The sequence below is a fragment of the Ciona robusta genome, chromosome 10, assembly GCF_009617815.1.
Source record: "Ciona robusta chromosome 10, ASM961781v2".
Classification (NCBI taxonomy): Eukaryota; Metazoa; Chordata; class Ascidiacea; order Phlebobranchia; family Cionidae; genus Ciona; species Ciona robusta.
This window is the reverse complement of record NC_143244.1, coordinates 5,053,444-5,081,069: the sequence shown is the minus strand read 5'-3', so window position 1 is coordinate 5,081,069 and position 27,626 is coordinate 5,053,444. Positions and strand designations below refer to the sequence as shown.

Sequence of the window (27,626 nt, the reverse complement as noted above, 5' to 3'; positions counted from 1 at the left end):
AGAAGTGGCCCGCTATAACATGTAGTACTGTGGGTATAACATGTAGTACTATATATATGTATAGTATATATATACATATATATTGTATTGGGCCGTATGTAAGGTTAAATATTAATAGCATATTAAAGCAACTTTATTTAAGGTAAAGACTATACAGTAGGATGGGGGAAGATGGGACACATTTTAACTCTATTTTATCGTCCTATATAGTAGTAAACAAAGAACATTCAAAGAAATATGAAACTATGTCCCCATGAGTCTCATAGTCCGTTGTTAGTTGTTTATACGATCAGGATATCTGGATATTATGTGCTAAAGGTGTCCCATCATTCCCCCACCCTACTATATCCTATATGTACGGTTGAGACTGATGTAACTTAATCAGAAAAAATTGCTGTTTTTCAGTCGTATATCCAGGATCCCCATCATATTCACCTATACCCCACGATAATTCGAACATTGAAACGAATATGTACGTATATGCATCATATATGCATGGACATGTACGTATATGTACCGTTATATATAAATACATACGTATATGAAGCGTAACATCGTTTTTTTTTTATATGAATATGTACGTTTATGCATTATAACATCGGTTTATAGTAGTAGCCTACGGGGGGACACCTTTGGCACATAATATCCAAATATCCTGATCGAGTTTTATTTAATTAACAATGGCCTATGGGAGTTGAAAAGGTGTCCCATCACGTATAAGTTGTACGTATATGTAAGCTGTTTGAATTTAACTGCTAAAATGGAACATTAACCTATTTAATCTACATGCATAGTCGTAACCAACGAACTATTAAATCCATACTAAATAAATCAGTCTAAAAACAAACTGATGCTATCCAGGTGACGCATGGGTGCCGTCATCAAAAATTTGCACCTTGTCATAGCGTGATAAACGGAATCAGTACAGTGTGTACGGTCGCTCTTAGAATAGATATATATATAAGCTATACCTTCAGGAGCGTATGGTATAGATATGTCAGTACAGCTGATAAGCTGGTCAAAAAGACATGCAGAAACTAAACAGATTTTGTTTAATTCTGCACACATGTTATAGTAGAGTTATACGTAGTTATAACGCACTAGACAAAACAATTCTCGGAATACTGCAACATTTGCACGAGAAATACGCGGAAGTTTAATGGCCAAACTTGTTTTCAATGTAGAATCGTAGCTTTACATTATAAACCGCTGTGTAGGAGTTAGTACGGAATAGAAGATATGCTATATAACGAATTTGTCTTAGAGGAAGACGAACGGCAAACTAGGTATCATAACGTGGAGGTAAGAGATATGAATACAACCTTTTTTTAAACGCTTAGCGCCTATAAGAACTGTTCATTATCTTAGATACAGTATAACAAAACGGTGAACGTCGAATATTACGCAACACGCACCGTCACATTATGCTGTTGTTTTTAGTATTTTGTAAACATTAAATTTCCGCTTTATAAAAATCGTTGTTTTTTCTGTTTGGCTGAGCAAGCGTTGCGAATAATATAACGACGAATAATGGCTGAATAGCACGAATAGCCGTGCGTAACTTAAGCACGTATGATCAATAACACATTCTTTTATATAATTAACAACGGTCATTTATGGTAGTGGTGAGGATACGGTTTTATAATTCGTTGAACGCTCTTTTTTTACTACCAAATGGGAGGGGAAAATAGAATGAAAACGTGGCCCATCTTCCTCCCAACCTACTATATATATATTAATATACCTTATTAATGTAAATTTCTTTTTTTACAGGTACCATTTGAGCCAGTGACCGTCCTGAGCGTTACTCTACTAAGATGTAGAGATATTTCAATGTCATCGGTTAAAGATTTTTGTAAGTATGAAGCAATTCATATTTCTTGGAAACAATGCTACATTTTACTTCGAATTGTCGTAGTGTAACGTTATAACGTATTGTCAATTCTAAAAAACGTATGAAGTTTCGTTTGTGTCTCATGTTACACAATATAAAATTCAGCGATAATTTAATTAGGGTATACGCAAGTGCTTTTGTTTATGGAGATTTGGTAGGTCGGGAAAGATGGATACTGTTAAGACAAAATATATTCAATATTTCCGAACCTTGGTTTTAACAGTCAGCACTCTTTCAAGAGCCGTTTCTTTTTCTTTTTTTTTGCATTCTTGTAATATAAAAAATTAAATATATATTACAGTAGGGTGGGGGGAGATGAGACACCTCGAGCACATGATATCCAAATATTCATTTTTTAAACAAATAACAACAGTCTATAAGAGTCGTGAGGATACGGTTTCATAATTCCTTAAATTTTCTTTGTTTACTACCATATAAGAGGAGAAAATAAAACGAAAAGCTGTCCCATCTTCCCCCTCCTACTATATGGAAGAGAATACTAGGAAATATTATAAACTATTGTATGCTACATGTAGAAATATGTGTGCCAATATGTGTGTAACATGAACTCACTTTTTGGCTTTAGACGTATTTCATCCGTACACGCGATTTACCTTAATATGCAAGGCGTATAAAATTTCAACATCGTATAGTTATGCGTTCGAGGCTCAACGGTGCTGCCGTTATGGGTGTATGTGTCTTTAGGCAAGAAGGCACTTAACGGCAATTGCTTTAAACCAGTGGTCTTATACTGGTAGTTTAAATTAGCATCCGTGTTATAACGACCGTCGTTGTTCCGCCAGTCAAGGATAAATAAGTTACATTCATTCATTTATGCATAGACAACGTATAATTTAACAAGAATATTTCTTCTTTTTATACAGTCGATACGCCAGATGTGAAATTTATGGTAAGATGTAAAACACTGCCAAGTCCCAACTTATTTTGTTCTCGCGGACGAGAAGACACGACGACCTATGACATAAATGAGACTTTCAAGTTTATTATTCCAAACGACTTGGACGTAACTGCTGGGATACCCGTTGAGGTATAGTAAATCGTTATATAGTTGGGTGGGGAAAGACGGGACACCTTTGAGGATACGATTTTATGTCTTTGGATGTTCTTTGTTTACAACCAAATGCGACGATAAAATGAAATGAAAAGGTGACCCATCTTTCCTCCCTATGGTAGTAAACAAAGAGCATTCAAAGAATTATAAAACCGTATCCTCACGACTTCCATAGATCGAAAAGGTGTCCCGTTCTGTCTTTCCCTACCCTACTATATGTTTTACCTATAACATGAAATGCCATTAACGCAAAATTTGTGTAGTTCTGTATTAACTAATGCGCGTATACTTTTATCCAATGTCAAAAAGAGATAAAACGTCTGCAAACTATATACCACTGCGCACGGCCTGCGAGAGATATTCTCTAGTAGACGGGGCACTGCGACAAGAAACAAAAAAAAAAAAACGTTTGTTTTAACACCTGATAACCATGTTTTTTACTATTCTCCAGCAATCAGTATAGCCTAGGAAACTATGCTAAAATTGAACCAGACACATAAAAAAAACGTTCAAAAAATAATCACTTACAAAGATACATACGTTGTACTTTATTAGCGGGTTATACGAGGTGTGAAACAGAACACCCGATTTATAGCGACTGTCGTTGTCCTCCACGCGAGGATAAAGCAAGTTACATTCATTCATTTATTCATGCTCACTAATGGAAACAATTTGTGCAGATTTCCGCAATTGATATTGATATTGTTTTCGACGATTTAATCGCAAAACGAACAATTGATGCCGCTCCGTATGAAACTAATGGGGAAGAAAATTTGCTCACTGTCAGCTTTGGATCGGTAAGAGAAAATGCCTGCGTAATATTTACTTAGTTGCATAAAATGCGGATTTTTTGGTAAATTTCAAAACAAACATGACAGTCCAAATGTAAGATACAATTTTCATTTCAAACGTTTTGGTTTAAAAACTAAAACCATCTTCAATGGTGTCAGATGTTAAAAAAATACCTGTACTGTATAGCGCTGTCGGGCAGGACATATTATTTTTGCAGTGTAAGATAGCGTTGGCATCTAAACTTAAAATTTGTTTACTACCAAATCGGACGAGAAACGTAAATAAAAACATGTCCTATTTTTCCGCAATAACCTACTGTAATGACTTATAATGTAAAAACATTAATCACTAGAAACATGAAAACAAAGTGCTGATCCATACACTACAACAACATATGACTAAAACGTATGAGTAATTTAGGTATAGCCCTTACGTAGGATTAGTTGCATATACACCGGATGTTACATATTTTATGTTTTACAGCATGGAGAAGTGGATATTTCTTTGACAAAGACGTTAAGGTTTGATACAAAAGTGATGTATATAGTAGGGTGGGGGAAGATGGGACACCTTTTTATTCTACTTTCTCGCACCATTTGGTAGCAAACAAAGAGCATTCAAACAATTATAAAACCGTATCATCACGACTTCTATAGACCGCTGTCAATTGTTTTAAACACAATCAGGATATTTGGATATTATGTGCAAAAGGTGTCCCATCTTACCCCACACTACTATATATATAGGTGTAACTATGAAATATATTATTTTAACACAAATCCGTTTAAAAAAAACTTTTTCTAAAGTTTTAATTTCCTGGATTACGTAACAGGATATTACACACTTTGTAATACGGCCTGCAATAAAGCCAATGATTTCCGTGTATTTAAATCAGCATAACGCATTTTCCCCATATAGCATTTGAATCATCGAGTTTACTTCCCGTATTTAACACCATAACTATATCGTTGCATTAGATGACGCGGCGCTATTATAGCGTATATGCATTTATAAATAACTGTCGCGGTGTGGTTACGTACTTTATACTGTCGTTACGTTGATTATAAACAGCATGTGGGAAAGTCCTGCCACGCAAAAAGCCTGCCTTGTTTTAGGCTGCGTTGCGTCGCCGCTATTATTAGGCGTATATGTGTCGTTGGCGAGACACTTAAACGTCGGTTGCTATAGAACCTAGTGGCCACTAATGGGTTGTCCAAATTGTCAGCCATGCATCAAACAAAAATATATAAAATCCTGCGCAAAATACAATCACCCACAAAGTTACATACGTGGTAATTTGTAAGATGGACCGTGTGGTGTATGAAACAGAACACCATTGTTATATAACGAGTGTAGTTGCCCCGCCACACGAAGTTAAACACACTCATTCATTCATTATGCAGGACTTCGCCAGATTTTCGACTTGGCCATGAGCTACATAACGGCGAAAGAATCTTTCGAAAGAAAAGATTTCCAAAAGTTTTTAAAGCTTTGAACAAAATTTTGGGAGAGGACGGACCGAAAAATCTGCTTGAGGTATTGAACGTTTAAATGTTTTAAAATACAGACATATACATACGCAGCCATCCTCCTTTTAATCCATCAAATTGAGTGAATAAATGAAAGTAACTTGGTTTATCTTTGCGTGACTGGAACACGACAGTCGTTATAACACGGGTGTTCGGTTTCATACACAGCGTGTCAGCTTACGAGTTACCACGAATGTAACTGTGTGGGAGATTGTTTTTTAAAACTAAGTGACCACTGGGTTGAAGCAGTTTCTAATAGGTGTCCTGCCTACAATGGCAGCAGCGAAAGGCCTTGAACCGATAACCTATAAATTTTGTTCAGTTACGCTTCGTTAGTCAAATTGCTCGGTTACCCTTCGGCGACAACATTTTTCTGTTTTTTTTTACAATAAAATAATTTATTTTATTCGTTAGACACCAGTCGTGGCACTCGCGTCCTCTGGCGGAGGTTACCGTGCTGCAGTTGGACTTTGTGGGGCGATGGAGGCCTTTAAAGATATTGGGGTGTTGGATACCTTTATGTACACTGCTGGTGTGTCAGGATCGGCTTGGTGAGAAACAATGAATGCTTTTGCGATAGCTAGAACAATGTTATGTTTCCTTGGCTTATGGGAAACTGGTTTTAAAACTGGTTATATATACGCTTTGCAAATGTTTTTTATTTATTGAGCTTTAAAAACAACTGCGTATGTGGTAGCTATGACTCCAAAATGTTGCCTTTAAGAAGATGGACACTCTGGTACACAAGCACGCATTTGCAAAGAACGCTGGCATGTTTTATAAAGTATTACAAAATCATTCCTAGCACGAAATACAACTGCTTATGCGATAGCTATATATACTGATTCTGGAATGTTTCCTTTTTTTGCAACGAACTTCGGCATACGTTATAACATTTTGCACGGTTATTCACTGCGTTTTAAACAAGACAGAATCACATGCCATTACCATGCGCATATACATTCGTATTGGAATGGTCAACCATAAATATAGTAGGGTGGGGAAGATGGGATACCTTTAGCACATAATATCTAAATATCCTGATAATGTTTTAAACAATTACTGACGGTCAATGGGAGTCATAGGCATATAGTTTTATAATTTCTTGAATGTTCTTTGTTTACTACTAAGGGGGGCGAGAAAATAGAGGTAAAAGGTGTCCCATCTTTCCCCACCCTGCTGTATATATACACAAGCCTCTTGGCTTAGAAACACTAAAGACATTCCAAAGTCACTTCTACTTTACTTTACGAGTATAAATTGTACGTTCAGGTATTTCACCACAGCCTATCAGCAACACAGAATGACACCGAAAGAAATCACTAAGTTTGTGAAATCGTTGAAACAGAACGTGATACAGAAATGGGTGTCTGTCGCTTTACAAGTTGTTCTCCGAGAAGGTTATTTGTAAGTACATAAATTTATTTAATATACTGCAATATATTGCATATTTAAAACATATAGTACTTTGGGGTAGGTTGGATGCCGTTAGCACAAAAAAATCCTATATTTTTGAATCGTGTTTTTTTAAAAGATTAACAGCGCTTTTAAATTCGTATGGATACGGTTTTATGATTCTGTAAATATTCTTTGTTTACTACCAAATGTGACGATAAAACAGAATGAAAACATAAGCCATCTATTCCCTATACCTACTTATAGCATAACAATCAGTCAAGAAAGTAATGCAGAATACCGAAAATATGGGACCTTAAATATTATATAGGCTATTATATATAACCAATTGTCTGAATGACTTTTATTACTAATACAAAGTGACCAAAAAAATTTGAAATACAATAAGAGCTACGCTCATTTGTAAAACGCGATAAATTCGCTACGAAAGTATAGTCCATTTTTTGGAGAAGTATATACAGCATATAAGTTTATCTGAAATGCTGCATTTAACTGTCAGTTGTTTTTCAGTAACTTTGTCGAGGAAAAACAACAGTACGGTCAGCCTACTTCTTTTGTTGATTTTTTTGGTTATCTGATTGGAACCTCACTGCTAGGCAAAGAAGTAAGTAATGAATGTAACTTGCATTATTCTCGAGCTCCCAGATAACGAAATTCGTTATAACACAGGTGTTCATACACCTCGTGCCAGCTGACGAGCTACCACGTATGTAACCTTGTGGGCAGACAATTTAGATAATATATTAGTGATCATCACTGGTAAGGATAAATTTTTGTTAAGTGGCTTGGCCAAGGATACATACATTGGTAGCAGCGACGAGCCTTGAACCCACAACCTCTGGGGTCCGGCACTAAACCAGAAAACGCATATTAAGCTTATTGGACATGGGTATACGACTATATAAATGTAATGGAACCCAGTTTGTGAACATTTTAATCGAAGTATATGCAGCCTAGATACATTTCTGTATAATTCTTTACATTTTTAAAGACACTGTAAACGTAAAACGTTATTTAGGACAGATGGAAAAAACTATCAACGATCCAAAGCTACATTACATCGGCTGACGTTCCATTCCCTCTTATTGAAATGCTCCATGTTAAGAATAGAGCGTTGGCTTCAACTTTTCACGGTAAGTAATGAAGCCTATATGTGTATAAAACATGTTTTGTCTGCTTTCTCTTAATCCAAATATGACAGCCCATATGTAAGATACGAATTTTGTTTAATACGTTTCGGTTTTTAAAAACCAAAACCATCGTAAGCTACTAACAATGGAAGTCGCGAGGATACGGTTTTATAGTTCTTTGAATGTTCTTTGTTTACTATCAAACGGGACGAGAAGTAGAGTGAAAAGATGGCCCATCTTCCCCCACCCCACTATATATTATTGGCTAAAACTATTCGCTTGTTAATTCTTGCAGTTTATATTGAATGCTCTCCGTACGAATACAATCTCCCCGTTTTCGGATATGGAATTCCAGTCGATCAATTCGGGTCTGTATTTAACGGAGGTTTTCTAGCAAGACGTTGCCCTGAGTTACCACTGCATTTTCTTCAAGGAACTGTTGGTTCTGCATTTTCAGTCATTTTCAACGCGTTTGCCACCGGAGAAACATCATTGGAGTTTAATAAATACATAGGTGGAAGATGCATACAAAACAGTAGTGCTTATATTAGACCTATTAAGTATAATAGAGTGGGGAAAGATGGGACACCTTTATCCCAATGGCGTGCCACCCTGCAGGACCTCACCCCCGTAGAATAGAAACGAATTCTAATTCCACTTTGGTGAGGCAATTGGAGCAACATACCGGGTAACCTATATAAGTATAAGCTTAGTCAAGAGTTGGTAAGTTACCATGCACGCACATGCTGCGATCTAAGAAGCTTTTCTGTATTTTCAGACCATCTTCGAGTAAAAGGAAAATCAAAATCCAAAGCTGGTACAACAAATGGAAGTAACAAGAATAAAGAAAAGTTAGAGGTAATGACCGAAAAGCATAATACTCCCTCCTTAAACCAATATTAGAACAAACCAGTTACATTTTTTATGTTTAAATTTAGGCTTTACATACAATGCACAACTGTGGCATTTTCGACATTAAAAGAAATTTTGAACTGAATTGACTCAAACCCGAAAAATGATACGTCCTAACTTTCTGTGTTATTTCGGCTTATTTTAGATTGAATCTGATTCGGAGATAGACAGCGACGACGAAGAAGAAAACGACCGAGATCCAGTTACTTCTCAAGGCAACGGTGATCAAGGTAATATTAAAAAGTGCACGAAATGGTATATATAGTAGGGTGGTGGAAGAAAGGAGAATTTTTTTATTTAATCTTTTTTCTCGTTCTATTTGGTAACAAACAAAGAACATTCAAAAAATTATAAAACCGTATCCTCACAACTCCTATATATACCGTTGTGTATTGTTTAAAACACAACAATGATATTTGAATATTATGTGCTGAAGGTGTCCTATCCTCCCCCACCCTATATACTATATTAGTGCGGGTTTAGATGAATAACGTTAGCGCATAATCTCTCCTATTTCCATTTTAACTGATAGAATATATGTCATATAAGTGCCGCGAGAGGCAAATTGTTAAAACTACTTTTATTCTACCCAGAAAACGGAGAGAACTCAGAAAGAGAAAAGTCGTTTTTATCTACTATTTTGGCCTCTCTTAGGTAAGTAGCACAGTTGGTTTGCACGACTGCATGTAACCCAGAGGTAATGGGTTCAAGGCCCTTCGCTGATGCTATTATTGCCAACGTAGTGGTCTCTATTGTGTTATTCAAGTTTCCAGCCATACAGAAAAAAAAACAATCACCGACAAACTTACATACGTGGCAAAAAGCTAGCACGAGGTGTATGAAACAGAACACCTGTGTTATAACGACTGTCGTTTCCCAGCCACGCGAGGATAAAGCAAGTTACATTCATTTATTTATACTTAAAACTCTAGGGATACGAAACTGTTCCAATCAAGAGTAAGCTTTCTGGGACGAACAGCGAAATATTTCAATTTCTCGCGTGGATTTAAGGACATTACAACTTACTATATGAATCCTTTGGGAGAGCCGGCATACAAAGGACGTATGTTTATCCATTGATACCAAAAATTTTTAATATATAGTAGAATGTTAGGGGGGGGGGGGCATGTTTTCAATCTGTTTTTCTTGTTTCATTTGGTAGTAAACAAGGAGTTTCAAAAACATATGGTAGGGTGGGGGAAAGATGAGACAGCTTTTCGTTCTATTTTTCTCGTCTCTAGTAGTAAACAAAGAACATTCAAAGAAATATAAAACCATATCCTCACGACTGCCATTATGACGTTTTGACTTGTTTAAAACGGGATTGGGACATTGGGATATTATGTGCTAAAGTGGTCCAATTTTACTCCACGCGTCGTTAGTTGTTAATAACGCGATTAGCCAACAGCGTATATTGTGTACTAACAATATCTATCTTACCCCACAGTACCGTTTACGTATTTAATTAATATGAAATTTTGATTCTTTTAACAGCTGAACAAAAACAATTAGCTGCTAGACTTGGAATTCGCGAGAGAAAGAAAATGTCGACTAAGAGGGATATCATCTCAGTTGTAGACGCAGGTACAAATAATGAAAACACAAACATACAAAAAAATAAACAAAACATATTGACACATGTGGTAATTCGTGAGCGGGCACGAAGTGTGTGAAACAGAACACCAGTGTTATAACGACCGCAAAGTGGTTAGCACAGCCTCTAACACATGGGTTACATGTTCGAGGCTCAACGCTGCTACCATTGTGATTCTGTATGTCGTTAAGCACTTTACGGCAATTGCTTTACATCAGTGGTCACTTATTGGCAGTTTAAATAGTCAACCGTCTTATAACGACTGTCTGTATAACGTAATGCTGGATATGGAACATAAGCTGATATATGAACAGGTGTTTTGAACAATGTACCGACGGACGTGATTTTACGACCACAGAGAGCGGTTGATGTACTGATAGTTACAGATTTTACAGCCTCGCCTTCAGATGAAAAGTTAGACTTTACGGTGAGTAATATTCACAAAACTATAATGGGAAACAAATGTATTAGTGTGGAGTAAAATGAATACCAATAGCACATAATATCTCATATATTACCTAATCGTGTTCGCAACAACGCTCTTTTAAAGTCGTGAGGATATGGTTATATAATATTGTAAGTAGTTTTTGTTTGCTACCAAATGAGACGATAAAAGAGAATGAAAATAAGGACAATCTTACCCCAACCTACTATAATATATAGTAGGTTAGGAGAAGATGAGACACCTTTTCGGGTTATTTCTCGTCTCATTCAGTAGTTAACAAAAAAAAAACATTCAAAAGATTATAAAACCGTTCTTACGACTCAAATACACCGCTGTTAATAATGTCCCGTCTTTCCTCACCCTACTATAAGTCGTGTATTTTCTAGTTGTTTTAACCAGAGTCCGTATATAAACATGTTTATATACGGACTCTGGTTTTAACGCTTTTGTTATGGGTATAAAAGTCACTAGTTTTTAAACCGGATACCCACATTTCAGCCTTGTAAATTACAATGCATTACAAACACCTATAGAAGTATATAAACTATATCTATATCTAAAACCACTTTTTTTCAGCAAATTCTCATTGCTGCGGTACAAGCCTGGCAAAATGGAATGAAATTTCCGCCGATCAGTTTTGAGAAGATAGCCAACCTACCACCTAAAGAATATATTGTTTTGGAAGACGAAAACGACGACGAATGTCCGATAGTTGTTTGGATAACTTTATGCAACAAAAAGTTCCAAAATTTGAAAAACTTTAAGCCCAGATACAGCACGGAAGGTACGTAACATGGTATAGAACTATTATACACAAAACTACAGTAGGGTGGGGGAAACGAAACACCTTTGGCAAATAATAACCAAATATTCTGATCGTGTTTTAAACATTTAACAAGGCTCTATGTGAGTCTACGAATTTATAATTTCTTAAAGGTTCTTTGTTTACTATCAAATGGGACGACAAAATAGAATGAAAGGTGTCTCATCTTCCTCCACCCAACTATACAAAATGAATGTAAATTGCTTTATTCTGCGTGACCGACAGTCGTTATAACACGAGTGTTCATACTCCTCGTACCAGCTTACGAGTTACCATGTGTGTTACTTTGTCTAAAGAGGAGTTTTGAATAGGAATAAAATACTAGTACGACATTCTATAAAAAAAACAAACATTTTTCTAACTGTTTTCATAATTTCAGACGTACCGGAGGGGCAAAAATTTAATGACTTCAACGTTTTTACGAAAGAAACTGCGTTTTCTACTTTCGACTTCGACTATACTGGTCTGGAGTTTGATCAACTTGTCGAATTAATGTATCATAACGTCATCAGCTGCTCTGACGTAAGTGGAATGACGTAATAACAGTATACGCCTAATTATGTATTGTGGTTATCACTAGGATATAGTACTGTTGGGTAAGATGGGATAGCCTATATACCGTTAGACCATAGAATCACATTTTTCTTTATCTTTTGACAGTTTACAACACCCCTTTAGCGCCGAAGGGCTACGGTTAAATAATTCTTTGAATGTTCTTTTTTTCAGAGTCCCTATATACATGTAAAAACTTGCTTACGAAAACTATAGGCCTATTATATAATCATGTTTATATACGGACTCTGCTTTGTTTACCAAGTTAGACGAGAAAAGAGAATGAAAACATGCAGCATTTCACTACGACTATATCTTATTATTTTCATATATTTGTATTCAGACTATTCAAGCAGCTATCAAACGTGCAATTGAGAAAAAGCGACGTAAACGTGCGAACCAAAGCGATATCGATGTTGTTGCGGACCAGCAAGCATACGGCACATATGTATAATGATTATAATTAAAAAGCGACATTTTAGTTGTTATGTTTATATGTGCATTTCACTGCGAAACTGCAATTTTATATTTTACTTGGTACCTAATTAAGTTATTTCGTTCCCTGTGTTTTTAATATTTACTGTAGCACTTTTAACCAGAATTTGTACACTACAGTTACACTGTACCAATTAAGCAGTTGATTTTATGTTACAATTTAAACAAATATCATTTATAGCAGTTGCACAAACACGAAAGTTCCGAAAACTTTTATACGCAGAATAAATATGCATATAGTGTGTATACAGACCTATCTGGTAAATGTAGCACATTCTTACTTGCAAATATAAATAAAAACGATATTTTTAATCATACACCCCAGTAAAATATGCAATATTGTATGCATTTTCTATTGTTTGTTTTTGGCGCTAAATTTCAAGATTGATTGCTAAAATTTCAGCAGAACATAAGTGTGTAGCCTGCTGCAGTCAAGTTACATTAAATATTTTTACTACATGGACAGTTCAAGCAGTAGTACTGTCAGTAGAACGCAGGAAATATGGGCCGAAGAGGCGTTAAAAACCCTCCAAGCACAAATGCAAAAACTACAAGGCGAGATACGTTACTCAACTAAGTACAGTGACTCAACGTACGACTACAGGTACAAAAAGCATAACCAAAACAAAAAAAAGTTTGATATCAAGTGGAAAAATGACCGTATAATACGGTGTATACGAAGTTACCGTTTATAAACACTAACAGCAAAACGGCTATACATCAATGCGTGTCTATTATGCAATTTACATACGCATTTCCCAAATACAGTAATACGTTTGTGATATATTAACTTGTAAAATGCTTTTTCAGAATTATTTAAACCTAATATATTGTTACAGTCAAACTTTACTCAATATACGAGTCGTTGTGACGTCATAAGAAATAATTCAACGATTACAGAGACGTTTACGGCGCTTAAAATGCTATTAATATTAAATAATGCAATTTAAAAATACAGACACGTTTTCTTACCTCCAAAGTTGGCACGAATGATTCCCAATCATCATTTATTGACTGAAAGCGAATGGAGAAACCTTGGTATTCAGCAGTCGCTTGGTTGGGAACATTATATGAAACATAACCCAGGCAAGGAAAATTTTAATCGTGCATAGTAGGGTTGGGAAAGATGGGACACCTGTTCATTCTATTTTCTTGTTCAATTTAGTAGTAAACAAAGAATATTCAAATAATTATGAAGCCATATCATCATAACTTCCATTAATTGTTTAAAACACGATAAGGATACTTTGCTAAAGGTGTCCCATCTTCCCTCATCCTACTATATAAACATTTTTTTAACTAACTAGACTTGAGATATAAACTCTAAAACTTAGCTCTTGTACCAAAAGCTGCAAAACGACAACTGAACTGTAGGTCTAAGCGCTGGGAAATTTTGGAAAAAAGGCTTAATTTGTAAGGCGTGCACGCCGACTAATAATTGTCCGTGCAACGTAGTTCTGTCGCAGCTCAACAAAGAATCACCAGCACAACATGCCATGAAACCAATTTAATAAATACAATATTTCAACAGTGCGCAAATAAAACAACACGTTTTTAAAATTGCATTTAAATTTATATTTTTCTATACAAAAATAGAAGTACTGTGTCAATAAAACAATAACATAGTATACATATATGCACGGCCCACTAGAGATAGTAGGCCGTGATATATGTAAACAGTAAAAATTTTATTCAATAAAAAATATTACGTTACAGAACCACATATATTGCTGTTTAGAAGACCAAACTACGAAATGGACACATCGTGATCTGGTTACCGAAATTGCAACTAATTAATCGCGTCTTATGTTTTAATTGTGTTTCGTGTATATTTTTGTTTTAATTTGTATAGTTAGTACTTTTCACAATCGCACAGTTAAAATGAATACGTAATTTCAAACTTATGTTACATAAAATAGGACCGTAGGTTATCAAATATAGATTATATACGCGTGAAACGAGGCAAGCCAAAGGAACTGGAATTTTAGGTCCAAGTTAGCCCGTTTTACCCCAAAATACATAGACATATAGTAAGGTGGGGGAAGACGGAACATTTTTAGCACATAATGTCTAAATATCCTGATCGTGTTTTTAACAATTAACAACGGTCTATGGGAGTCATGAGGATTCGTTTTTATATTTTTTTGAATGTTTTTGATGTACTACCAAATGCGACAAGAAAATAGAATGAAAAAGTGTCCCATCTTCCCCAACCCTACTATATACCTACAGAATAATAGCTATGGACGAAATGGTTGAATATTTTCCGTTCTGGCGTATGTTATAACTTATATCACGTACCAGCAATAGGCATAGTAATAGTTAATACATTGTTTTTGCGGACGAACCGCGCTGACGTGTTTTCGTCGTCAATCGAACGTGGTAGGGGGAATTTCAAATAATATTTCTTTTCTACGGACAACTCTACTTCGTTCTAAAATATAAAAGTAAGAGATATGATGTATAGTAGGGTGGGAGAAAATAGGACACCGTTTTAGGGTGGGGGAAGATGGGACACGACTCCCATAGACCGTTGTTAAATGTTTCAGGATATTGGAATGTTATGGGATGAAGGTGCCCCGTCTTCCTCACCCTACTATATGTATTAATTGCCCTATGCTGCACACACAAAATGTCTTTGATAAATTATTGGCACTCGAAACAATATTTTAATGTTTTATATGGTATACCCAAATTAGTCTAGCAATATTAAAAGTCCTAATGTTACCTATGCTAAAGTTTTTTTAATGAAACAAATTCGTACTATAGGCTAAAACGGGAAACCGCTAGCACATAAAACCCACTTTTTCCGTAGTTTAATCACACGAAACAACAAAAAATCCTCTATAATCACTCACAAAGTAACATACCATGTGGAAACTCGTAAGCTGACAAAACTCACAAAAGGTGTATGAAACAGAACACCCGTGTTGTAACGACTGTGGTTTTCCATGGATTACATTTATTAACATGTGTTCTTAAATTGGTAAAACTAATACTTGTAAAACTATAAAAATGCTATTTTTATTCAGTTTATTTCCATAAAACAACTAACCTGAGATATTTCCAAATCACATTCCGCAACACTTTCTACAAGAGGAAGATTAACTTTGAGAGTAAATCTGTGAGGTTTCCCATTATCTGCTTCATGTTCTTGTAACATATGAACTGGTACGTCAAGGGGAACAGCTAAAAATTAATAAAAACAAAAGTGAAAATTGCATAATTAATAAACTGTTGATGCCACGCATATTTTAAAAATAATTATCGAATCTTTCATTCCGGCGCCGTGGCGTAGTGATTAGCGCGCCTCGGCGCCTGTCTGTAACCAATAGGTAGTAGGTTCAAGGCTCAACGCTGCTACCATTGTGGTCAGATGTATCCTTGGGCAAGACACTTAACGACAATTGCTCCAACCTAGTGGTCACTAATGAGTTGTTTAAGTTATTAGCCACACAAATAAAAAAAAACAAAAAAAAACTGAGAATACACTAAAAAACCACGCGAGTATAAAGTAAGTTACATTCATTCATAAGTTACTAGCAGTTTTTATGGTAAAATAATCGTTTTCTTATAACACAATGGCTTAATCAGGATAAATATAAAAAATGCATTTTTAACAGTGTATGACATAATAGGAAAACTCATGCCTGGATGAAAAACAGAACCACCAAGTCGGAGGTCCTTTATGGGTTGTCTAGATTTCAGAGTATATATTAAAATAATTACCTACAAAGCTACATATGTGATAACTAATAAGCTTGGAAAACAGCAATGTTATAACGACTGTTGTTGCTCCGCCACAAAAGTTAAATAAGTTGCATTCATAAATATTATAAAAAGATACAGCATTTTAAAATATTAATAACCATGTACAATGTTTTAACCATACACACTTACCAATTTCTTCTATTAATTTTACTTTTGGTTTCTTTTCACCATTTGATTTTCCTTTTTCCGTCAAATTTTTAACCACATCTGTTCCATTTAAAACTGTGTCCGTTTCAGCAGTTGCACTAGCGAGATTTTGCAACAAAATTTCTGGCGAGGACAAAATATCGGCGCCCTTACCAGTTTGTGCCTGACACTTTTCGGCTAATTTACTCGCATCCATTATCGAAGTGTCTGAATTTGGATTTTCTACAAACAAAGCACGCGGGTTGGCAGGCAGATCACCCTTAAAGATGTCTCTGCACTCTTTAAAGTTGCTTGATAAGGATATCTGTAAAATAAAACTTATTTTTTTTGAGAGTGAATTTAAAATTACAATGTGTGCAGTCTGCAGTGTGCACTATATAAATTTGTAAGACTCTGGTCAAAATCTGATATTTTATAGAAAAAAATGTTAAAAAGTTCACATTTTAAAGGTTAATTTATTTAAACTTCATCCATACAGAATAAAAAAAAATTAGTATGTACAGGGGTAAAACTAGGTAAAAAAAACAAACAGAAAAAATGATTGTATTTTCTTAAAAAATCTGTAAAATACAAAGTTTAAGAAAAAGTTGGAGACAAAGTTTTTCACCTTATGTTCAGCCTGTATCACATGGATTGTCAATTTCATCATTTCTTGTTTATCTCCAGCTGTTTCTAAGATTTCTTCCAGGATTTTATCATTTAACGCAATTGGAATCGTGATGTATTTGCCTGTCATATATATCAATTCATAAAAATTTATTACCAGTACCATTCAAACAGCCTAACAGAGAAATTGTAACCACTGGGTTAAAGCAATAGCTAAAAAGTGTCTTGCTGAAGGAAATACACAATCGTAGCAAGGGGCAACATTAAATCTGAAAGTCTTTATATTATGGTCAAAATGTAACCGTTGTAACCACTGTGCCACAGCACTAAAAAGTGATAGCCTATGTATATAATAATATACATATATATATATATTATAAAAATTCCAATGACACATAAAAGTCACATATAAGTATTCTAGAGGTTTCAGTCAAAAGAAAAAAGGTTTATATTTTCAGTAATATTTATTTAAAATCTATGATTCTCAAACCTTTCGGGCCTTTATGAGTTGTTTTAAACCCAGTCAACAGCTTAACTGCTTCGTTATCATCAGCTGGTGGTGGGATTCGTCTCCATGTACATACGTTGACAAATACTGGTGTTTTAGACTCCTAATGGAAACAAGAAACAGTCAAAAATATACAGATATATTAATTAAGTTTTGTTTGGTTTAAGTTTAATAACAGTGTAGTAAACGAATAATTGCAGGATAAAATGTATAGGCCTATATATATGAAAAGTTGAAAAATTAAATTTTATATAGATCTACATTCTACATACTTAAAGCTATCAGATTTTGCCCTATTAGACTGCAGTGATGAGCTAACTTTCAAACTTAGACCTAATTTCTGGATCCCATGACTTGCTAAGCCACGTAGAATAGATGTCAAATCCTAGTTTTATCATGGTGTTCTATTCTGTTTAAACAAGGTCCTATGACACGCAGTTGCAAACGGTTGCAGATATTTTGGTTATTTCGACAAGAAACGCTACGCATCCACGTCCAATAGACGTCAAATGACCATCCGAGTTTAACAAACCAACTTATGGTCCGATACCTCGAATGGTTTTTGAGTTATTGAAATAACCAAAATATCTGCAACCGTGTAATGGTTTTTTGTCCATAACTCAAAAACCATTCGAGGCATCGGACCAAAAGTTGGTTTGTTACACTCGTATGGTCAACCTGTAGTTTTATTAGGTACCCAGTCATAGGACCTTATTTAAACAGAATAGACCGCCATGATAAAACTAGGATCCCCCCGGTCCATACGATTCCATAGATTGATTTATCAATAGATGTACTTGCTATATACTTACAGTTACAAAGGTTTCAAAGCAAAACTTTGGTTCAGGAGCTGACATGAATTTCTCTCTTTCTGTCATTTGTGTTTCAATGAATTTCTTGTAAGCATCTGGATCAGAACCTGCCAAATCATCCAGTCTGTTCCAAATGTAATTTGCTTGTTCTTGCATCTCTTTTGAATCCATATTTTAACAAATATTAAACTATGGACGTTTAAAATTTAAGAAATTGGCTGAAAATTATAAATTCTAACAACAAAATATTTTAAAACACAAACCAGTTTTAACACATTTTACACTTAATTTAATGAACCGTTTATTTATTAGGCACACATTTTCTTAACCCAATATTTTTGCTGTACCTGCAATATTACTTAAACTATGTAACAAAACTGCTTTTATTGACATTTTTTGCTAATTTTACTTATTTTAATCGTCAATTTAACAAAAAATTTCAAAACACAAAACTTCATAAAATGGCGTCTCCAGTTACCAAACGTTGCTTTGATGCTAGCGGTAAATTTATTTCCTCCCCGAAGTTTGTTAGGCATGAATTTTAAAATAAACTATTTCTTAACAGATGTTCGTGTTCTTTCGGTTGTTCGAATTATAAATCAATATGTTTTTAAACCCTAATCTATGGTACTTAACCGACATTTAATGTTCAAAGTTCTCAAAAACGGCCACCACAGACAAAATTGTCTGTAAAATGTAAACAAAAAAATATTGAGTTCATACATGAAATTTATCACAAGTTTTCAAACTAATTTCACAATTTTATTTGCTAAGTAAAACTATGCGTTCTGCTATCGACGCGGTAACAGTGAGAAGTGCAGGAGATGTGCGTGGGTGCTGGACAGTGCTCATTTGCGCGTACAAAACAACTGCTACAAAATCACAGACGACTAATTGAAAAATATACAAAAATAGATAAATATAAATTTGACGTAATTTGAAAAAATACAAAATAATATATGAAATTATGTACAATTTATAAATTATATCAAAATGTAACTAAAATGTTGTTGCTTTCTGTTTTTAACTTTACTGCAATCTTTCAATGCAGCCAATACATTGGAATTGCACTTATATTACTGCGCACTATGTACATTGTTTGTGCTTAAACTTCTGTGTGCTTTACTGTTGAGGCGATCGCAACCTGCAAAACAAAATTATAATTGATTGGCATACTTTAACATTACACACAAACAATATATATATACTTAATGAACGAAGAGAAAAGAATGAACAGCAAAACAACAGTTGTTAAAAAGTTGCACCCAATTTACTAAACCAGTATAATTATGGTAAAACCTATGGTAAACACCCACAGTTGTTGGGGTAAAAAAAGCTACATTTTTTATTCACTTAATTATTAGTTTTTACGATGTATTTTTATAATTTGTCCCGAAAATCAAAAAAATAATAATAAATTTTAAGCAAAGTTGGTAAACAGGTAAAAAAAAGCATTTTGTTCAAAAACAAAAATACCTTTTTTGCACTTCTGACAATCGTATTGTGACATTTGTAAGCCGGTTCCGAACTCCTACACCCTCCTTTTGCCCACCATGTGACAACTCCTCATGTAAGTCACTTGCTTCTTTGGTCAACGATAAAAACTCCTTGTTAAGATCGTCTTGGTCAACATTTGGTGTTGGTGTGGTGGTTTTTGGTCTAAGCGTAAATTATGGTTGGTTTTAAAGCAAGAAAAGGCTTTCAACAAAGTTTTTCTACCTGTCTTGAGCATCTGGTGCAAATTCCTTCAATTTCTGGTCAAATCCATGCAAAGATTGGGATGCCTGGAAAAATTACATTTTAATGCATTTAGTTGCACAGTATTGAAAATGTAGGAAAAATAGCTTGTACAAGCCAAAACTATAATACTTGACTACTATGCTAGGTAAAATACCTTTTTCATTTTACTCTCTACACTACCGAGGTCGTCTCGAACAGCTGTGCTCATTGAGGCGTGACTATACTTCGACAGCCGACTCTCCATCGCACCCTGGTGGAAGGAGCGGTCTGAGCTGACATCGGTAGGCAATTTAGCGAATAGCAGATCATGGGTTGGGTTAAGGTGGCTTGGTGACTTTGTATCTGAAAACAAGTCGATTTGTAAGTTACACTGTATGTATATATAGTAGGGTGGGGAAGATGGGACACCTCCAGTACATAATATCCAAATATCCTAATTAACAACGGTCTATAGTAGCCTGGTAGAAACGGTTTTATAATTCTTTGAATGTTCTTTGTTCACTACCAAATGGGAAGAGAAAATAGATTGAAAAGGTGTCCCATCTTTCCCCACCCTACTATATCATGAAGTAAAAAAATGAAAAGTTTGTTGACTTTATTTTAAAAAAATTTAAAATCTAAAAAAAACATTTAAAAAAAAAAAAATTAGTTATATACATACAAAACCAACACCAGTCTTCTACTTGCCTAAAAAAAACAAAAAACAAATTGCTAAAAAAAATAAAAAACGAAATTACAGTGTTGCCTATTTATCTTACCATTCCCACTCTTCCCAGCCTCATCCTTGCACCTTGCGAAAAACAGGTCATCACTGAGCACTGCAAGGCACTGGTAGAACTCCTGTAAGAATTCCGCAGCCAAATCATCACTGAAATCCTTAATAGTCAAATGTGCCATGCAATGTACAAGCAGCAATGATAAACGTCCTACAGATTCTCCAACCAACCACGAACGCTTGATGTATAAGATACCGTTGCCTTGATCAAAACTAAAAACATAAAAATATAAATTTAAGTCTAATAAAGTGAAAAAGAGAAATAATATTAGAGTAAATTTTTTTTATTTGTAAGCTAAAATTAACTGATAAAATTTTTTTTGCTATATGACAGGAAACTGAAATCATCAGAATATTTCATGAACTCTGTATTAGAACACATAGGCCACAATAATAGCAGCATCTAGCCTTAAATTGTATATTTATGACTACATGTAGGCATGCCAATTTCTGTGCTATAGCTTTTTTGAATACATATTATTACAAGTATAAAAAGCCCTTTAAAGTTAGAATAAAAATGCCAAAAATTTTTTTTTATTTTTTTTATTTTTTTATTTTTTATTTATTTTTTTTTTTTTTAGATTTTCAAAAAAGGGGAATAATTCAGACAAAAGAAACAACAAAAACAAAATCATAACTTCAACAATACAGATTACAGAAACACAATACAGATTAGAATACAAAAAAATCAAATTTACCTGAAAGACCCTCTAAATGCATTTCCCGTCAACTCTGGCTGTGCTGGAACTTTTTCCGCCACCAGTAAGTTTATAGGGGGGTGGGATTTACGGTGCATACGTAGTAAGCCGAGGACAAACGTGCCAAACTTGTATGCCACGAGTTCGTGGACAGATAAGTCAGATAGTTTCGTTGGGATGAGTTCCGTGTCTGTGCTTGCTGTGTCTGTTGGAAGGAGTTTTGCAGGTTGAAAAAGATTCAACATAAATGGCTCTTTGTCTGCTAGGTGTAGTGACCACGCCAATTTTCTTCAAATTAATAATAATTGGAAGCTGGCACGAGGTGTATGAAACAGAACACTCGTGTTTAACGACTGTCGTTTTCCGGCTACGCAAGGATAAAGAAAGTTACATTCATAGTATACACACATTATAATAGATGAGAAAATAAATGTAAAATGTACCTGGTCCCATAAAAGCAGATTTTGAAGTGGGCCGCACTCCAATTCCTTGTTCACTTGATAATACAACTTGTATTTCTTGCAGAGTTTTATAAAGTGGTGATGATTGTAACATGACGTGTAGCTGTTTTTCACTGTGATAATGTATAAGTTATATAAATAGATGAATGTAAGTTATTTAAACTTGTATGAAAGGGTATGACAGTATTTTTAAGGTATAACACAGGTGTTCTGTTAAATACACCTTGTGCTCGCTTATGAGTTTCCACGTATGTAACTTTGTGGGTGATTATTTTCTTTTAAATATATGGCTGACTATTAAGAAAACCCAAAAGTGTACAAAACACAACAAAAATTAACACACAGAAAGGTATATGTGTGGTAATTCATTTTACACACATGTTATAGAATCTAAAGTTGCCACAGAAGTTAAAACTAGATACACAGAGAGTCTGTCATTTTGCATTTTGAAATGTAAGTAATGCAAAAACTTTTGAACATTTACAAAATGCATTAACAATTAAATTCACCTCATTCCAGGCATCTGTGCAGGTGCGGAATGCATAGGTACGCCAATCACTGTGGGAATAACTGAGCTCCTCATATCTGTTTTAGGCAGAAAAAAAAAAGTTAAAAAAAATTACTTTTTAGTGTTGCCAGATAAAAAATGCAGAATAACAAACCTGCTTGCACATGCTGCACAGTCTGTACATCTGGAAGCACTGGTTGGTCTTGTATAAGCTTAGCAGAATCTTGTTCAATAAGTTTGCTTGTTTCTTGCATGGCTTGTATCTGGAGTTGAAAAAACAATATAAAAAAATTAATTCTCATCTTTAAAAAAATTTAAAAATGTTTAAATCAAATCAAAATGTAGAACCGCTCGCAGTAAACATAATGCAACCGCTACAAGATAATGCTTTTATATCAAAAAAGACAATATCTCTATTGGAAAATCACCTGTTTTTCTTGTACTTGTTGAAGTTCAGCCTTTTGTTTATCGTCCATTTCTTTCCTTGTAGTTTCTTGTTGTTGTTCAATGTCTCCTTTCTTTGCCTGGGTGTTTGTTCAATATTTTAGAATCAAATTATAACACTACACTGATCTAATTTTAACAGCAAAGAGAATTGAAATAACATAACAACTTTTCTGCCGCTATCAGTTTTGAGGTTTTACTACTGTAAAAAAGCTGCTGACGAATCTATATATATATATATATATATATATATAATTAGAAAACACAATAGCCTTAATAAAATATTTTAATTTTTGTCAGGTCAATTTTTGAATAAATAGTAGTCCCTAAAAGATTTTTTAACATGAAATAAATATTTCCCCTTTTTCTCGCATTTCTCTCACCTGCATTTTTTCTTTCCTTCTCTTCTTGAGTCTCTCCTCCAGTTGACTTTGCATTCGAAGTCTTTCACGATCCATTTTGTTCGTAAACTTCTCAACATCTCGTTCATGCTGTTGTTGTACCAAGAACAATGTTAAACAACAAGAACACAAAAAGCTACAAGAACACAACAAACTAAACAGAAGAAGTCCAAACAACATCTTTTTTTAAAAAAAACCAAAACTAAGACATACAACTTTTTTTTTTTTTTACAAAAATTACAAATTATGTCAATTTAAGAAAATATGAAACTAAATATAAAAAAACTCCCAAAAATTTTTTTTTTTAAATTAGTTGTATGTAAGTAATATTTCTGATCCCACCTGTTCCAGAATCTTCCTTTGTTCCTCCTCACTTGCTCCAGCTGCAGCTGCTCGATCAATTTCCTCTTTCATCTTCTCTCTTTTATCCTGGAGGAAAGTTATAATTTAAAAAAAGTAAAATAAAAAAAAATTAAAAATACTTCCAATTTAGAAAAAAATAAAAATATGAAAATCTGGAAAAAGAAATGAAAATCTGGAATCTGAAAAAAGAAAATCTGGAAAAGGAAAAAAAAGCAATACATCTTAGTAAAATAACCACTATTAAACAAACAATTCATAGAAAGACAAGAAAACAAAGAAATTTATACTAAAATTTATAATTTTTAACAAATTTTTACCTTGAGCATTTTTTCCTTTCTCTTTTCAAGCGTCTGCAGCGTTTTCTCAGCTTTCAATTTTTCAGCTTTAGTTTCCTCAGCAAGTTGTTTCTCAAAATCTTCCATTTCCATCGCAATTCTCCTCTTCCCTTCCTCTTCAAGATCTAAACGCTCTTGAGCAAACTTCTTCTCTGCTTCTGCCCGTTCCTGAAACATTACAATTAAAAAAATTAATTACAAAATACAAAAAAAATTACAAGCAAACATTTCTGTTAAAAAATACGAAATTTTATTTCGTTTTTCTCTGGTTAATCGTTATAAAAAGGTAGAAATGATTTTAATATTATATGACCCTGTCTGTTTTATCATACTTGAAATGCATAGGTAAAATAAGTAAAACATATCAAATAAATTCCACACCTATGTATTAAAAAAATGCTAAAAAAATGAATGTAACTTCTATTGTCTTCACAACAACAAAGTACTTTAGAAAAGTGCTTTTTATAAAAACACTATAAAAAAAGTTTTTTTTGCTAAAACATACTTGTTCAAGTCTTTGTTTGGTAGATTCAAGTCTCTGAGCAGATTGTTCAGCTTCTTGTGCAGATTGTGCAACACTTGGTGCAAGCTCGCGCACCGTTTGTGCATATTCCTGTGCAACAAAAAACACATGAAATATTTTAAACTATAACAGGTCAAAGGGACCCTGTTACAGTATACTTTAAAGAGAGTTTTTATGCAAAGTACAGCTTTAATTTTTGATACCTCACCAAAGACAAAGCACTTTTTATAGATGTTTGGATCCTCTGTACTTATGATATTTATACAGACCAATGCAGTGACTTAATTATCAGGTGCTGGCATTGTATACGAAGGATACCACCTTCAATACTGATGCTTATCGACAGTGGCGCAGCCAGGGAGGGGGTTGACCCCCTCCTTATAAACCCTCCCCCCCAAAAAAAAAATAAAAATAAATAAATAAAAAAAAAAATTTTTTTAATTTTTCGAATAAAACCCACCCCTTATTTTTTTTCTGGCTGGGCCACTGCTTATGGGCATATATATCTTTCGGCAAGACACCTAACACTCACTGCCTCATGGGTTGTCCAAATTACCCATATTTCCTAATTGTGTTTTTAACAGTTAACAACACTCTGTTAGTGTTGTGAGGAAACGTTTTTTTAACTTCGGAAAAATTCCTTGTTTACTACCAAATAGAACTACATATACCTGGTAATGCTTTTCTTTCAGTTCATATTTAGCTTTAGCAAAGTCAAGGTTCCACTCAGCTGTAGCATGCTCTTCAATCTCTTTGCATTCTTTCTTATGATTTTGCTCAAGAGATCTAGAAAAAAGGTTTTGAAATTTTAAAAAAGGTTTTTAAATTTTTATTTTTTTTTTAAATTTTGATTTTTTAAATTTTGATTAGGGAATTTTAACAATGCAGGTGCGAAATGTTTTGGAGAAATTAAAAAATAATAATTAATATTGGAAATAGATAAACAAGATATTAGGTATTAATTATGTTGGTTATTGAACTGGTAAAGTTAATGCCCATTATTGCAATATGAACAAGTGTAACTTTAACTGTGCTTGGAAGGGGAAATGACAGTTGTTCATATAACAGGGTGTTTTACTTTATACACCTCATGTCATCAGAGTTTGTATATATATAGTGGGGTTGGGGAAGATGGGACACCTTTTCATTCTACTTCCCCTCCCATTTGGTAGTAAATAAAGAACATTCAAAAGATTATAAAACCGTATCTTCACGACTTTCACGGACCGTTGTTAATTGTTTAAAACACGATCAGGATATTTGGATATTATTTGCTAAAGGTGAAACGTTTTCCCCCATCCTAGTATACCTTTTCTTTGTAATAAATAAACATACAAACCTTATCTCATCTTTTTGTCGACCAATCAACTCTTCTCTCCGAGCCTCCAACACATCATGGGAAAGTCCTTCGTTTTCAAGTTGTTCAAGTTCTGACTCGTGCCGCTTTAACTTTAAAAATAAAAAAATAAATTAAAAAATAGTTCTTTTTATAATTTTTTTATTTGTAAAACCACCAAAATTTATAAAAAAAAAATGTCCTTACCACTGTTAAAAAACAAGTTCAGACTCTTGTTTTTTGACAGTGGTAAGAAATTTTTTTTTTTTTATAAATTTTTTTATTTGTAAAACCACTTTTTAAAGGTTGTAATAGCAAATTGGTTATCGCGCCTGCCAGTAGCTCAGAAGTTATGGGTTCCAGGCTTAACCCTGCTAATTAAACATATCGATAACGGGAGACGCTAAGGATGTCTCGCCTTATGAAGGACGAAACATTGGGCCTATAGCTCACAAAAAAATGGCCAGAAGTTTTCACACTTATATTATGTTTGGCAGCAAAGTATAAAAACTTTGTTTTTTTTCAAAAATTTTCGAATAAATTAAACGAAAAAAAACATGTATGCCGTTAATAACTAAAGTACGACTATATTGTTTTTTGCCAGATTCATATTTTTCCCCGGATTCAAGAACAGTGTTGACTCTTCCTTTTAAATAAACCCACCATAGCATCCATCTTCTTTCTGAACTGATCCCTGGTATCTTGAAGACATTCATCCAATATGATCTTCTTCTTCAGAGCAAACTCTGCCTCCAAATCTTTCATTTCCTGAAAAAAAATAATTTTAATAAAAATACAAAATTTCATTTTTTTAAAAATATTGTGTAAATTTATTTAACAGATCAAAATAACTATATATATTTTATTTTCCTGAACAAACAACCTTAATGTTACTGCTTTATTAAAAAAAAATATATATAGTACGGTGGGAGAAGATGGGACACCTTTTCATTTTATTTTCTCTCATCCCATTTTAATTGTAAACAAAGAACATTCAAAGAATTATGAAACCGTATTCTCGCAACTCCTACAAACCGTTGTTAATTGTTTAAAACACGATCAGGATATTATGTACTAAAGGTGTCTCATTTTTCCTTACAGTACTATATAAACAGTTTACACACTTGTTAAACTTGTTTTAGATTACAAACCTGGTTTTGTCTTTGTTCAAGCACCCTCTGAATAACTTTATGACTCGATTCTGCTCCGTTTTGTTGAATTCCTTCAATAATCGCTGCTTTTTCCGCCTCTTTTGCCTGTGGAGGAAAATGTTACTTTACCATTTTCTAAACACATCTAAATTTTACATCTCAAAATTTGTGGATTGTAGTTTTGTGAACTGTTGCGTATAACAAATCATATAGGTTATTTTATAATTGTAAAATTGATTACGTAATCTTTTGAAAATTATAAAAGCTAATCCTAGGCATCTTCTTACTGTTTAATTATTAATTAAAATTACACACAATCATTTTTTTCTAACCTGTCAAGTACTAACTCCAGGTACTTAAACATAAAAGTATTTTATCAAACAAAAAAAACCT

General features: G+C 34.0%; 5 protein-coding genes across 7 annotated transcripts in view; 2 read left to right on the top strand and 3 right to left on the bottom strand.

The window, feature by feature from the left end:
* Positions 1–13,767, bottom strand: part of LOC149729855 (MAPK/MAK/MRK overlapping kinase-like) — a 31,766-nt gene extending 17,999 nt beyond the window's left edge. Inside the window, exon 1 of the mRNA XM_089885903.1 lies at positions 13,627–13,767. The gene's annotated coding sequence lies outside the window, so the exon portion shown is untranslated. The remainder of the gene's footprint in view (positions 1–13,626) is intronic.
* On the top strand, positions 1,103–12,672 carry LOC149729856 (cytosolic phospholipase A2-like). The gene is made up of 20 exons (XM_089885884.1): positions 1,103–1,302; positions 1,774–1,855; positions 2,779–2,942; positions 3,647–3,763; positions 4,242–4,279; positions 5,162–5,294; positions 5,702–5,838; positions 6,560–6,694; positions 7,214–7,307; positions 7,722–7,836; positions 8,129–8,347; positions 8,612–8,691; positions 8,891–8,975; positions 9,339–9,399; positions 9,678–9,808; positions 10,240–10,329; positions 10,654–10,766; positions 11,361–11,568; positions 11,987–12,129; positions 12,503–12,672. The coding sequence occupies exons 1-20, from the start codon at positions 1,240–1,242 to the stop codon at positions 12,611–12,613; spliced, it is 2,319 nt and encodes a 772-aa protein (XP_089742010.1). The 5' UTR covers positions 1,103–1,239; the 3' UTR covers positions 12,614–12,672.
* Positions 12,673–14,509, top strand: LOC149729854 (cyclin-dependent kinases regulatory subunit-like). The gene is made up of 3 exons (XM_089885923.1): positions 12,673–13,258; positions 13,613–13,740; positions 14,371–14,509. Exons 1-3 carry the CDS (start codon positions 13,113–13,115, stop codon positions 14,421–14,423), a joined length of 327 nt encoding a protein of 108 aa, XP_089742049.1. The 5' UTR covers positions 12,673–13,112; the 3' UTR covers positions 14,424–14,509.
* LOC149729853 (PIH1 domain-containing protein 2-like) lies at positions 14,147–18,958 on the bottom strand. The gene is made up of 6 exons (XM_089885914.1): positions 18,499–18,958; positions 17,669–17,789; positions 17,180–17,301; positions 16,555–16,876; positions 15,710–15,843; positions 14,147–15,088 (listed from the first exon to the last, which is right to left on the bottom strand). The coding sequence occupies exons 1-6, from the start codon at positions 18,667–18,669 to the stop codon at positions 14,948–14,950; spliced, it is 1,011 nt and encodes a 336-aa protein (XP_089742040.1). The 5' UTR covers positions 18,670–18,958; the 3' UTR covers positions 14,147–14,947.
* A 280-nt stretch (positions 18,959–19,238) lies between these two features.
* The window catches only part of LOC149729852 (uncharacterized), a 97,689-nt gene continuing 89,301 nt past the window's right edge, over positions 19,239–27,626 (bottom strand). For all 3 annotated transcript variants that reach the window (XM_089885873.1, XM_089885874.1, XM_089885876.1), the window contains 18 exons: positions 27,234–27,338; positions 26,746–26,850; positions 26,086–26,195; positions 25,418–25,532; positions 24,729–24,836; positions 24,206–24,391; positions 23,868–23,954; positions 23,508–23,615; positions 23,109–23,204; positions 22,835–22,943; positions 22,682–22,757; positions 22,155–22,285; positions 21,712–21,916; positions 20,997–21,226; positions 20,393–20,580; positions 20,218–20,282; positions 19,975–20,157; positions 19,239–19,642 (listed from right to left, as the gene is read on the bottom strand). In XM_089885873.1, coding sequence (XP_089741999.1) covers positions 19,621–19,642; positions 19,975–20,157; positions 20,218–20,282; positions 20,393–20,580; positions 20,997–21,226; positions 21,712–21,916; positions 22,155–22,285; positions 22,682–22,757; positions 22,835–22,943; positions 23,109–23,204; positions 23,508–23,615; positions 23,868–23,954; positions 24,206–24,391; positions 24,729–24,836; positions 25,418–25,532; positions 26,086–26,195; positions 26,746–26,850; positions 27,234–27,338 — 2,229 coding nt within the window. In that variant the 3' untranslated portion in view covers positions 19,239–19,620. The remainder of the gene's footprint in view (positions 19,643–19,974; positions 20,158–20,217; positions 20,283–20,392; positions 20,581–20,996; positions 21,227–21,711; positions 21,917–22,154; positions 22,286–22,681; positions 22,758–22,834; positions 22,944–23,108; positions 23,205–23,507; positions 23,616–23,867; positions 23,955–24,205; positions 24,392–24,728; positions 24,837–25,417; positions 25,533–26,085; positions 26,196–26,745; positions 26,851–27,233; positions 27,339–27,626) is intronic.